Source organism: Rhinichthys klamathensis, unplaced genomic scaffold (genome assembly GCF_029890125.1).
Source record: "Rhinichthys klamathensis goyatoka isolate OS25496 unplaced genomic scaffold, OSU_Roscu_1.1 h1tg000006l_1, whole genome shotgun sequence".
In the NCBI taxonomy this organism is placed as follows: Eukaryota; Metazoa; Chordata; class Actinopteri; order Cypriniformes; family Leuciscidae; genus Rhinichthys; species Rhinichthys klamathensis.
In genome coordinates, this window is record NW_026606559.1 from 8,351,016 (window position 1) to 8,365,178 (window position 14,163).

The 14,163-nt window shown below is 37.8% G+C and overlaps 1 protein-coding gene across 8 annotated transcripts in view; it reads right to left on the bottom strand.

Annotated features, from left to right (window-relative positions):
• plecb (plectin b) overlaps window positions 1-14,163 on the bottom strand; it is a 176,897-nt gene that overhangs the window by 21,044 nt on the left and 141,690 nt on the right. For 5 of the 8 annotated variants that reach the window (XM_056258050.1, XM_056258071.1, XM_056258041.1 and 2 more), the window contains 15 exons: window positions 13,951-14,046; window positions 13,385-13,512; window positions 11,806-11,899; window positions 11,543-11,697; window positions 9,912-10,236; window positions 8,532-8,609; window positions 8,269-8,430; window positions 8,000-8,104; window positions 7,298-7,393; window positions 7,045-7,170; window positions 5,250-5,402; window positions 5,014-5,168; window positions 3,633-3,759; window positions 2,639-2,822; window positions 520-677 (listed from right to left, as the gene is read on the bottom strand). In XM_056258050.1, the coding sequence (XP_056114025.1) occupies window positions 520-677; window positions 2,639-2,822; window positions 3,633-3,759; window positions 5,014-5,168; window positions 5,250-5,402; window positions 7,045-7,170; window positions 7,298-7,393; window positions 8,000-8,104; window positions 8,269-8,430; window positions 8,532-8,609; window positions 9,912-10,236; window positions 11,543-11,697; window positions 11,806-11,899; window positions 13,385-13,512; window positions 13,951-14,046 (2,142 nt within the window). Of the gene's footprint in view, window positions 1-519; window positions 678-2,489; window positions 2,511-2,638; window positions 2,823-3,632; window positions 3,760-5,013; window positions 5,169-5,249; window positions 5,403-7,044; window positions 7,171-7,297; window positions 7,394-7,999; window positions 8,105-8,268; window positions 8,431-8,531; window positions 8,610-9,911; window positions 10,237-11,542; window positions 11,698-11,805; window positions 11,900-13,384; window positions 13,513-13,950; window positions 14,047-14,163 lie in introns of all 8 variants that reach the window. The other 3 variants (XM_056258033.1, XM_056258017.1, XM_056258055.1) reach the window with 1 other exon arrangement.

The window sequence follows — 14,163 nt, forward strand, 5'->3', positions numbered from 1 at the left end:
ATCCGGTAGGGGGCATCCCCGAGGCCCGCCACTCTAGCGTTCGGGCAAGGGTTCCCCTGGGACCTCCTCCCCCGAATTTGAGCTCTCTGGGTCTTTGCGTTCCAGAGATACGAGCGATTTTCTTCTGAGATCGTGACGTCACCGGCGTCCGCAATTTTGCAGCGCGCCCGATGGTTTTCTGCTAATATCTCCGCGAAAACACCACCAAAAACTATGGAACTTATATGGTTCTTTTCAGCTCAACTAGATGGTCCCAACGAGCTCGGTGCTCGCCGAATCCATCAAGTATTCGCCGAGATATTTGCGTAATAGACGGTATTGTATATGAGTTCGAGCACGAGCGCTCTTGTAAAATTTGGTTGCAATCTGAAACATCACCACTAGAGGCCGCTAAAAGTTACGTAGAGCACCTTTAAGATAATTTTCAGGAGAAAAAACGATTTGTCGTTTAAAATAATAATAAATGAGCTACAAAACATCTGGATGCATTACAATAAGAATAAAATAAGACTGTCGTACCTTCTGTTCTGCAGTCTTCTGAACGCAGTCTTTGAGCGGATCTTTACCCGCAGGTTGGCGGATACGAGCCACTGTGCGAGACTCACAATCTTCGATCTGCAAGCGCAGGTTTTTGATTTGGGTGATGTACGACTTGCTTGTGGATTCATCCTGCTCACCTGTGAAGATAAAAGATGTGTTATTACTGTTTTCTGAATAAACAACAGTTCATTTCTCCCTTTATTTGTGCACTGCAGCCAACATTCATGTCACACACATTCCTTCTGTGTTAGTGGTACAAACGGCATTCCAAAATCAGAAGAAAAGAAACTATATATAATACTATGCATGAAGAAGATTAAGCCTATTTCAGGCACTATTACAGCTTATGACAGTAAAATATATTATTAAAAAATATATTATTGTATTAATATTTTTGTATTTAAATCATCACAAATTTAAAAGTACAAAAAACTTGGGTAAATTGTGTAAATGTGTAATTTAAAAAAATATATATATATATATACTATCAAGACTATCAACTTTAGTTTAGGATCCAATTCTCACTATTAACTAGTAGCTTATTAGCATGCATATTACTAGGATATTGGCTGTTTATTAGTACTTATAAAGCACATATTAATGCCTTATTCTGCATGACCATATTCTACATCCCTTAATCCCACCAAATACCTAAACTTAACAATTACCTTACTAACTATTAATAAGCAGTAATTATGAGTTTATTGAGGCAAAAGTTACAATTAATAGTTAGTCAATAGTGAAAATTGGATCCTAATCTAAAGTGTAACCCTTATTTCTTTATGGTAAATGCTATTTACACTAAGTGCAAATATATATAGGTGCTATTTACACTAAGTGAAAATAGCAGTATTTTTTTTTTGCACTAAGTGTAAATAGTTGTTAGATGCTATTTATACTTAGTGCAAATAGTGGCAGATACTATTTGCACCACAATGTATTGTATTATAAAACAGTATCGATTTTAGGACAATAGCCCTACCTATAACCCTACAGATAAACACTTTATTCCCGCTATTAAATATCCGTTAGGCACTTTATTTCCACTTTTCGAATATTTTCTTCATTTTTATTTAAAATAAACGCCTCTCTGAGCTGATATGTAAAAAATAGGTGCATATATGGAAAAAAGGGTGGATTCTTTTGCAATTTTCTCTGACTCAATCATACAATGTGGGCGGAGTAAGTGAAATAGCCTCTGTCAACAAGTGCAAAACCTCTTTTGCCGATAAAAACTACTGTCAGGATTTACTAAAGACACACAGTGAAAAATTACCACTGAAAAGGTGTCGACAGTTATTTTTGCGGCTGACCTTAATGCACATGCATTTGTAGGAGTTTCCATTTCAAAAGTAGGAGAGTATTTAAATGAATCTTGCGAGGTGATTTACTAAGGTTTGCGCTCGTCAATTTACTGGTATTTGCGCCATTATTTGCCGTCCAAGAAAAGCACATCTTAAACCAGACGCTAATTTGAGCTGCTCTTGGTAGATTGTGTTGGTCATTATGGAAATGATCCGGCTGGATCTGTGTTCTTTCATTTGCGGGTCGTCAGTAGATCACGAGCACAACTTTCCACTTTTTTAGGATTGCACTCTCTCACCCTCTTTTAGTAAATCCGTCCCTCTGTTTCTTTATTCTTTAGGATTCCATGTTGGAAATACAACATGTTTCATTGGATTCCCCTTATTAAATGTCAATCTAAACTGCAAATATATGAACAACACAGAGTCAGAAATGTATCTTTTGATCAGTGTACGTTTTTCCTCTGTATCATGCTACTGTATTGAGTTTTTAATACATGCACACTCTGTAGAGATGCGCAGTTAGCTACAACACAGGAACGAAACAATGACAAAAGCTGACACAACATGTTTTTCATTAATAAAGCAGCTCATCCATGATAACTGGACTTTGCTCATGACTGTCAGCAGGAGCACAAGACTCACCCTGTGCTCTGACAGCTGCTCCTGTAACGTGAATTTAACAGTTACTCAACATCCGTGAAAAAACATCAGCCTGATTTTTCAAAAGTGTTTTGCGGTGCACATTGGGCTTTGTCAGGGGCTTCATGTTTATCGCGAGGTGAAGTCTGTACCTTTCTCCAGGGTGCGGAGCAGTTTGTCGAAATGCTGCGTGGTCTCCTTATAGTCCCTTTCGATCTGCATGTTGTCATTTGAATCGAACATCTTTGAGTCCTGGCTGTCTTTGAGAAAGTCCTGATAGTGCAGCTGAAGGTTCCTCAAAATCAGCTGGTACTCGTCTGACTTCATCGTCTTGAACTGAAACATAAGTGGACAAACATATAAACCATTAGCTTCTTTTAAATTCAAAATGGTTATATCTGCATCTTTCCCGTGGTTATTGCTACGACGGGATAACAATAATCTTCATTTTGTCTTTTGTCTAAAATTGACAATCTATAGCAAACTTATTCTGAGATGTTAAAACAGTCAAATGACTTCTTCTCTTCTCTTTAATTTGTTTAGGAGGGCCATCGAAGGCCTGTTATTCAATAAAGCAATTCTCCTTGTTTAGTTTCCTAAATATAACTCAAGTTATATAAAAAAAAAAAATCAAGTTACTGAGGTTAGAAGTTTTGAATGTGGTTTTCAGCCTTGTGGTTTAAAAAACAAGTGATTTTGTTCAAGTGCATCAAAACCTGCAAGACTAATTTGCCACTGGTTTCCTGGTAGTTTTTTCCAATTTATGAGTAAAATAAGGTCTGTGTTGAACAACTTGATGATACTTGAACATTTTGTTCAAAAACATAAACTGCAAACACTCACACTTTTCCCACATTTTCAATATGGGTGTGTAATTTAAATCGTTTTTACAGTTAATTTACTAAATTACGTAAAGCAAAAATTACAACATTGTGATAAAATTACTAATATCGTGATATAAGATTCTGATGTGAGCACACATTTTTTCTTTTACATATGCTAGAGGGAAATATCCAGCCAGTACATTAACATTAAACACAAGTACATTCAAGTTTCACAACTACATTTCATCATCCCTTATTTGTTGAGTTAGCGGCTCAGACATCGAGACGTGACTAAATGACACGAATAAAGCCGAGAACAGACCATAGTGATGTTCCATGAGCGGATGAGATGGATGTCTTTCATCAGGTATTGCCAGGACAGCAGACTCCTGAGGTCAACGTGTAGTTTCTGCCAGAGAACCAGTGTCTGCTGGTGACCAGACTCCAGACTGTGAGAAACATCAACATAACACTCACAAACATTAGTCAATATGTTTTAGGTCATACTGTCATACTGATTCTTCACAGATGTACAGTAGCTGTTCTACATTTAGTGAGCAGCCAAACTAGACAGCATTTTTAGGGCATCAGAGGAACACGCACAATATGATGAACAGTAGGAATCAAATGTATGCATCCTTATATGATACCAAGGATTACCAAGCTTTTTTTAACAGCCGAACCTCTTTGGCGCAAAATATTTACTCAAAGTACACTACCAGTCAAACGTTTTGGATCGGTAAGATTTTTTATGTTTAAGTCTCTTCTGCTCACCAGGGCTGCATTTATTTGATAAAAAATACAACAACAAAAAAAACAGTAATATTGTGAAATATTATTACAATTTAAAACAGCTGTTTTCTATGTGAATATATAGTAAAGTGTAATTTGTTTCTGTGTCACATGATCCTTCAGAAATCACTCTAATATGATGATTTGCTGCTCAAGAAACATTTCTCATTATTATCAATGTTGAAAACAGTTATTTACATTTTTATTTCAGGATTCTTTGATGAACAGAAAGTTCAAAAGAACAGCATTTATCTGATATAGAAAGCTTTTTGTAACATTAAACACCACCGTTCAAAAGTTCGGGGTCAGTAATCATTTTTATTTTATTTTTGGGGGGGAAAGAAATCAATACTTTTCATCAAGGATGAATTAAATTGATCAAAAGTTACAGTAAAGACATTTATAATGTTACAAAAGATTATATTTCAAATAAATGCTGTTCTTTTGAACTTTCTATTCATCAAAGAATCCACATATGAAGCGGCACAACTGTTTTTAACATTGATAATAATAATGAATGTTTTTTGAGCATCAAATCCTCATATTAGAGTGATTTCTGAAGGATCATGTGACACTGAAGACTGGAGTAATGATGCTGAAAATTCAGCTTTGATCACAGGAATAAATTACATTTTAAAATACATTAAAATAGAAAACATTTATTTTAAATTGTCATAATATGTAACAATATTGCAGTTTTTTGTTGTATTTTTAATCAAATAAATGCAGGCCTGGTGAGCAGAAGACACTTCTTTTAAAAGCATTAAAAATCTTACAGATCCAGAACTTTTGACTGGTAGTGTATCTCTCTGAGATTTTAAGTTAATACTTTTGATCATTTAATGATACATTCGCAAGTTCATGGTTCTCTGATGACAGTTAATGGTCACATGACATGCAAGTAAACACACCTGGAGACACTATCGACAGCGTCCTTGTTGACGGGCGGCACGAGGAAGCAGACAGACGGCACGACGGCTTCGTTGCCCGAGCGGTGCAGGATCTTCCACTGGAAGGGCTGGGAGTTATTGATGAGCGCGCACTCGTCGCCCTTGTGCATCGTGATCTGTTACAGGACACAGGGATTTAAGCATACAGCACAAAGCACAGGCTGGGTGTGTGTTAGGGCGAACGCGACTGTGTCTACCTCCATCTGTTTGAAGTCACACACGGCCTGGATGGGCAGTTTTCCTCTGACGGAGGTGGTGGGGTCCCGTGGCTTCAGCTGGATCACTGATTTGGCTCTCTTGTTCAGGCCGGCGATGTCAGTCTTAAACTCGTTCAGCTGCTCTCTTTCCTCCTGTGGGAAAACTCTATTACTTCAAAGCTTCTCAATTTGATTTCTTTCTTTCATTGTATACCGTCATAAGAAATGTTGGCAGCACTTTACAATAAGGTTTCATTTGTTATCATTAGTTAACTACATTAGTTAACATGAACTCACAATACTTCTACAGGATTTAGTAATCTTAGTGTTAATCTCAACATTTACTAATACACTATTAAGATCAAATGCTGAATCTGTTAACATTAGTTAATGCACTGTGAACTAACATGAACAAGTTCATTAACAAAGGTTAATAAATGCTGTAGAATCCATTGCTCATTGTTAGTTCATGTGAGTTAATGCAATGTTAACAAATGAGAACTTATTGTAAAGTATTACCCATGTGAAATAAAACACTACTTGATGTTGTCAAATGATGACAATTCAAGTGAATGTGTCTGCGTAGATGACTTTTAAGCAAATAAATCATGATAACATCTCTTAAGTAAATGTTTGCAGTAACAATCACTATCAATAACTACACATGCAAAACAAATACCAGCATTAGATTAGGGAACACTATTCACTTTTAACTAGATGCTTATTAGCATGCATATTACTAGCATATTGGCTGTTTATTAATACTTATAAAGCACATATTAATGCCTTATTCTGCATGACCATATTCTACATCCCTTAAAGGGATAGTTCACTTTGAAATAAATTTTTGGTATGTTTTAGCTTACCTCAAGGGCATCCAAGATGTAGGTGTCTTTGTTTCCACAGTAGTTTCAATTTTGATATTTTTAGGTCAAACCGTTCTTGTCTGTCAGTCATATAATGCAGGTCTATGGTCACCACCTCAAAGAGCACGCACAGAGAAGTCCAAATTAAACATGATTTAATGACTTGTAAATGTAAGTACACATTGATGGCCTAAGACACGAAACGAGCGGTTTGTGTGAGAAAACGAACTGATACTGAAGTGATCTCTCGCGCGGTTGCGAAAAAAGTTCAACGTTGTCTGTTGATATATCGAAATCGTCTTCCATTGCAATTTCCTGTATATATACATATGTTTAGATCTTCACATGGAAAGGTAACACTTACGAAATCTCTGTGTAAACAATGAGTGACGTACACGCGCGAGAGATCACATCCGGCGCTTGCGCAGACCGAAGCGCCCGCGCCCTCAGATCACTTGGACATGGCTGTGTTTACAAGAGGTAAAAACGATATAAATACTGTTCGTTTTCTCACACAAGCCGTTCGTTTCATGTCTTAGGCCATCAAAGTGTACTTACATTTACAAGTCATTAAATCATGTTTAATTTGGACTTCTCTGTGCGTGCTCTTTGAGGTGGTGACCATAGACCTGCATTATATGACTGACAGACAAGAACGGTTTGACCTAAAAATATCAAAATTGAAACTTCTGCGGAAACAAAGACACCTACATCTTGGATGCCCTTGAGGTAAGCTAAAACATACCAAAAATTAATTTCAAAGTGAACTATCCCTTTAGCCATACCCAATACCTAAACTTAACAACTACCTTACTATCAATTAGCAGTAATTAGGTATTTATTGAGGGGAAAACTCATAGTTAATCGTGAATACTGTATGTGTTCCCTAATCTGAAGTGTTACCCTATAAGCCATCTACTAAAACTCACAACAGCATCTTGGAGTAAATCCTCCAAACGAGTGGAAGTGACGGTGCGATCACACATGTACTTCTTCTTCATGGTCTCCTGCATCTTCTTCATCCTCTCCTCAGCATCTCTTACATCAGCAAAGAACTATTGGTAAAACAGACAAGAGAGGTAGAGAAAGAGGATACTGCTTAAACACGGTTGACCAACAGAGATTTGCTGTGGTAAAGAACATAGTTACATTTTATTGGGCGGGCATTTGATGATGCCGTACCTGAAAGTATGCAGTGTTCTCTCTGAGATGAGTTTCAATGCAACAGCACACTTGAAGGATCCAGCTCCACTGGGTCTGCAGACCTGCGGTGAAGGCCTGAAGATCACCAACACAACACACATGTAACAAATACAACATACTACACACTAGCGTCCAGATGTTTGGGGTCAGTACGTTTTGTTGTTGTTGTTGAAAGAAATTAAAGTCCTCTGCAGTCAAAAATTGTATGCCTTAAAACTCATCTTTGATAATCAAAATGACATATTTCTTCATGCCTTAAAATAGCTTAAATGTAACTCTACACCCTTGGTTCATTTAGTATACGCGAATTATATTAAAATTAGTCTCAGCCGCAACTTTACGCTGCACAATTGCATACTGGTTTAAGAGAGAAAGAGTGAAGAGTGAATTTTACAGCTTTGTCTACAAGTCGATGTATCAGAATGGTAATGCGTTTCTCTTTACAACGTCGGACACATAATGGTAATTGATATGATTGGCCTTTGGCTTGACTATGTTATCAAATGGCTAATGTGTTGCCAATACACTATGTTACTGTTTGCAATCTCAGAGTCAGACAGTTTCCTTCTGAAAATCAGCTTCCTTAGAAAATGCCTTGAACCGTCTTTTGTGGACCGTCTTTGGTACACTTGAAGCATTTTAGAAATATGAATAAGATAAGAAATGTAGTTCATGCCGTACCTCAACAGTCTTCTTGCCTGGATGGCCGTCTTTAATGAGTCTGTCTCCAGTGGCCTTGATGTCATTGACCTTCTTCTCCCTAAGTTCCAGTTCACGCATGAGTCCCTGGGGAATTAATAAAGCCATGAAGCAGCACTTCAAACTGTAAAATATTCTCCATTTACAAGTCCTGGAACAACCCATTTCTCAACCAATCAAAGTCAAAAATATCCCCTTAATCTTAAACAAATAAACGGGTTTATAAAATGCTTTTATTGGGCTACACTTACTGAGTAATTCTCTTTCTTTGCACCCATGTTGGTGTTGTGTTCACTCCAGTCGTAATTGATCTCCTCTTCCTCTTTGTCATTAAGCCACATCAGTTCCTTGGTGGCGGCACTGACAAAGTTATATAGATGGTCAAGATTTCTCATACGGGACTTGGAGGAGTTCTAGAGAGAAGAAAAATACAGTATATGGTTACACGGAAGCGCACCGGCTCAATGATTTTTAATTTCGAATTAACTTAATTTCATTAAGTTCGAACACTCACCAGCAGTTTGTTGTACTGCAGATCCAGTTTGCCCAGATATTCTCTGTATGTGCCTTTACTAGCAGGCGAGAGTTGGTTCTGAAATACACAAAGAGGTGGAGACGTCAGCTCTTTAAAGTCAAATGAAATGTAAAATTGTACATTTGTTTAGTCAAGTCCAGTTGCAAGTTACAACACGCATTTTTTCAAAGCGGCTTTACAGTAAATCATGATATTAATGTTCATATCTTCCTGCCTTATAGCCGCATTTAGCAGATTAGAGCTGGGTGAAAAATAATTGCACAGCCATTATTTGCTATAAACTAGGCTATGTATCGCTTTATGTGAATATACTTATATACTTAACTTTTAATATATTTTTGTGTGATAAAATAGTTTACATTTTGAGACGATATAAACAATTACGTGGATCAGATTTGCTAGTATATATTGCTTTACAATACAATACAATAAAATACACATTTGATTTATATAGCACATTTAAAAAACAAGTGCTTACCACCATAGATAATACAACAAAGGCAATTACATACAGTCACACAAACAAAATTAAATCCTGTTCACTCAATCAGTTCTAAAAGCCTTTTTAAAAAGATACGACTTCATGAGTATACTTTGTGTATGCAGATGTGTATGCAGTTGGACAAACTTATAATTCAACTTTTTATAAAGAGCTGTGCGATAATATAGTTTACATTTTATGATTATATAAACAATCAAGCAGCTGAGATTTGCTCTATAGTATATATCTCCCTATGCGACTATACAGTATGTATGCGGATAAAGTTAGACTTATGTATCCAACTTTATAATAGAGAGCTGTGCGACAATACAAACAATCAAGCAGTTGAGATTAGCTATATAGTATATATACTTTCAATAGTTGCATAATTTGTTATTAACTCTGTCCCCACCATTGAGAGATATTTCCGGCTTTCCGTGTTTTCACTGTTATACGGTAGGGGGCCCTATGACACAAAACCTCAGGATCAAAACACAGGCGAAAAAGAAGCAGAAACAAGCGATAGCATATGTAAGCAGATGCATATGTAAAATAACGCTATCCTTTTCACATTAAACAGCATATAAATCAAAACTGCCTAATGTTACTGAATGAAATGTCGACTCAGGACGAGCTAAAGGACTGTGAAGCTTTGGGGGTGTTGATGGACTCGATCTACTCCATCTGTGTTTCGATCACCGTTCTTAATCATCGATCATCCGATCTGGATGTAGTCTTTGACAAAAATGCATTTTTCTCAGCTTTTTGCTCTAACAGTTTTTTTAATGCTGGCGGTGGCTGCCAATAATAATAAAAAATGCTTAGCAGGGATAGAGTTAATGAACAATTCGTTAAAAAAACCCTGAAAAAACAAGCACCTCATCTGCTCGAGCTCTCTCAATCTTAGCCTTGAAGTCCTCGATGGTTTGGTGAAGACCTCTGTGGCTGCCCAGCTGAGACTCCACAGACGGAAGATCATTGCCCCACTCGGAGGAATCGATCCTGCGCTGGTTCTCCTCCACCCAGGCTAACAGGTCCTGTGCGTAGCGGAGAGTGACCTCATCCAGCTCGGGTCGCACGCGTTGCGTAGACCTCTGGGAGACTTGGGTCATGGAGACGTGAGAAGTAGTACTGACGCTGGACTTGAGCCTTAGATTGTAGTCACTGCGCAAGTTCACCAAGCGCTCGTGTAAGCGGTAGACCCTGAGAAAAGAAAATCACAAGTCATTCTTTTTCCTTGACTTTCAGGATTTAGCATTAAGCTTTGTATTAGTAGAAAACCTGTAGTATTTTCGAATGACCATGCTTTCCACCCTCATATCCCCTTGAGACGAGAGATTTATGTATTTTTTGTCTGGAAAAAATCCTGGAAAATTCGTCATTTTGCGTCATCGGAGGATTTTTTTGGCCAGAGGCTAAAGACTACAGTCAGTAGTAGGGGCTGTCCCGCATGTTCTCAACCCGCCCATAGAGGGTGGGATCTCACTCACAGAATGGACACATAGTCTCAGACATCTTTTTTTGGAAGCTAAGCTAGCAGGCTCTTGTTCTGTGTTCTGTTCAATCTAACTGGATTCATTCCGATTGGTGAATCTGAATGTAGTGTTTACATGAACGCTAAACAAGTGATCGGTTGATGTGCGTTTTAACATTGCTAAGAAAATTCCCGCTCCTCCGTGAGAGATACGAGAGCGGTGCGTCTCACAGGTGTCGCTCATTGGTAATCACGCCCTCGGCCTCGCGCCGTTCTCCCGCGGCCCTCACTCGTCCTGCTCGCCACAGTAAACATGATGAATGGAGACTGTAGAACGCAAAAGCTGAATCCTGGACATTTTGGGCGATCTCGGAACACATTTTCGGGCAGACTCATCACGGAGACTCACTAGTAGCCTAGACTTGTTGTTTAACTACTGCGCTCTGATACCGGTAGGCGTGGCCTCTTAGGGCAGCGAAGCAAGTGCATTCTGGGAGTTGTTGTCTTTCATCCACATAAGCCAAAAATACATTTTCTGGCTTTTCTCCAAATTCAAAAATTATTTCACATTTCTTCTACATAAATGACCCATTTTAAATACACATTCATCTTTCCAGAGGTGAAGTATCCCTTTAAAGAGGTTTAGCAGTGAGTCCGATTATACAAGCCCCAGGTTTCATAGACAAGGTTTAAGCCTATTCCCTAAAATGCACGTTTGCGCTGTTTTACCTGAAAGCAACTTGAACAGGTATATCTTAAAATATGTCAGTGCCTCTGTGTCTCAAGATGCACATGTTTTTTTTTAAGGCATGCTTATAAAAGACACTTAAATGTCTTAATTGAACTTAGGCCTAATCCTGGCTTAATCTAAGCCCTGTCTTTGAAACCAGGCCCTAATTTGTAATATTTACATATGTAGATTGATTTTCAAATCGGATTTGAAAGAATTCACTTTCAAATCCGGTTAATGGACTTCAAGCTTCTGGAAGAAGGTTTTCCACTACAGTAGTGCTAAGAAACATCCGATGACCTCACCTGCGATACATCTGCTCCGCCTGCAGGTGGCGCCCATCTTTGAGAAGCTGAACGTCATTAAAGAGGAGACGGATCATGCCATCGGCTTTGTCCAGATCTCTCTCCACCTCTACTGTGTGCTTCGCTGGTTTCCCCGCATTCAGGAGACGAATATCCTGCGACAACAGAGACACTATCATGCACAGTCACAGCCTTTACAGCAACTTCACATTTGACCGAATAATAACAGCGTTTTTGAAGATTCAACAGATCTATGCTCTCACCGTCTGCAGTAGAGACTCAGTCTGGTTGATTTGTTCCTCACACATGCCTGATTCCATCTGCACTTTACTGACAATCTGTTGGAGACGTTCTAACCTGGAAATTATCAGAATTTGCATAAAAATAATTAAATTTTCTAAATTGATAGTTATGGCGAATAGTCACACGTTCCACTGGAAGTGAGTTCGTTTTTTCAATAGAATTAAGAGATGGGATTTTCAATGCATAAAAATAGACATGTCAGAACATATTCTGTCTGTAAAAACAATATTCGTTTTGAAACTAAAATACAAATGAGAATAATATGATAGGAAATTAGTTCATCCAACCACTAAAAATAACCTGGATGTGAGTTGGTTAAAAGTAATTAAGAAACTCACAGTTTTCCGCGACGAAGCAAATACTCTAACCGATATGTGTCAGTCATAAAGGCCATTTTTTACAATCCAAAAGCATGTAAGACTTTCTCCGAAATGCATAAAAACATGTTTTTCTTGTTATAATCCTGTCATGGGACTCGGACACAGCAAACCACAGCCAGGAAAAAGTTGTTGGTCAGCCATTCCAGTCCAGTCCATAAAGGATCTGTGTGCTGCACATTACTCTTGTCCAGCAAGAAGCAACATTGTCTTGTGACAGGGGATGTGTCCTGTTTTAGATGATACTCCCTCTCCTTCTAGATGATTGATATTAATAACGGTTTCATTTAATCTCATTTACTCCAGATCAAAAGCGCCACATTCCTTTACGTTCTCACTTACATTAAAAATCAGTAATCTTGCTATGCTGCTTCACTTCACTGGAAAGATTAAATGATTCAATTGCAAGAATGTCATAAAATTATAACAATATCTATAAGCCAAACCAAAATTTAAAGTGGTTTTGTTTAAAGTGTTACAACTAAACATAAATTATGTTCGCCATTCCCCATTGATTTGCCAAATAGTTTAAGGTTTCTTTCATCAAAATGGCTGTAATTTATTTCTTTGACTGCCGTACCTTTAAGACGTCAGTATGTAAATGATCTCTGTTGTGATTGGCTAAGCACTTTGCATGTGGAAACACCCTTAAGTTCACACTGTCATTCATTATGGTATTAATGTGTAAACATACACAGTCATATGCTTAAGATAGTTTTAAATGAATAAACAATAAATATAGTGATGAAAATACAGACGAAAAGTGTTTGTAACAAAGTGGAACATGTTCATGGCTAAGGTAATGAACAAAAAAAGCTGATTAAAAGTCACTTAACAAAAAAAGATGAAGAAGAGTGAAGACAGAAGCTCTGTCTGCCAATGCCACTTTTTTATATTTGATATTTTGTATCAAGTGCAATTTTGTATTCAAAGTCTCTAAATATGTTTTGGGGCCACATTGAGATCCGGTAGAAGTGTATTTTTCTAATGCAGCTCTTATTAGTCTAGAACGTCCTTCATTGTGTGTTATAATGGCTGATGTATGTCCATTTTTGGACTGTATTTTTAGTGTTTGGTCATATTCACAATGACCACGAGACAAAGCTACAACAAAACTAAGACAGCAGAGTGAGAGGTCTGTGTTTTCGGACATGTTCCTCACCTCTCAAACTCGATTCTGAGCAGTCTCTCTCTCTCCAGGATGGCCACATGAAGACGCCCCCATTCCTTCTCAACATCAATGGGGTGATAACCAGGAGGGACCTTAACCTGACCAGCATGAACCGCACTCTGTGGGAAATTTGCAGAACATCATATTAGGACAGAAGTAACATATCGATGTACAGAAATTAAACACTTTCACATGAGACATTCTACTAACTGTAAGTAACTCTGCAACTACATGTCAACTAACTCTCAGAGTATTACTTGACTGTTAGGTTAGAGTTCGGGTTAGTAGAATACGTTGACATGTAGTTGTAAAGTAACATAGTCAGTTGAATGTCTGTTGGGAGCATTAATATAAAGTGTTCGCAGATATTAATAGACAGTCTACTAATACTCTAATGAGAGTTAGCTGACATGGAGTTGCAAAGTTACTTATAGTCAGTAAGAATGAGTAAAGTGGACTATTGAAACAAAGTGTTAACAATTATTTTGACATCTCATGTTACATGTTTAAATCTCCAAGACTGTGGCATTATGAATTGTGAAGTCCTGTGCACAAACCTCAAAGGACTGGTAGAGGTGTTTGGAGCGGCTCTTGTCTGACTCTCTGGCGGGCAGCTCGGTTTCTTTATATTTCAGAAACTGACGCCATAGAATCTACAATACAATTGCACAAGCAAATCAATAAACAAACACATAAAGAGCTTGCCACAGATGCTGGAATATTCATATAGTATAAATAGTGCAAGACACAGTTTGACCTTGATCATCCTA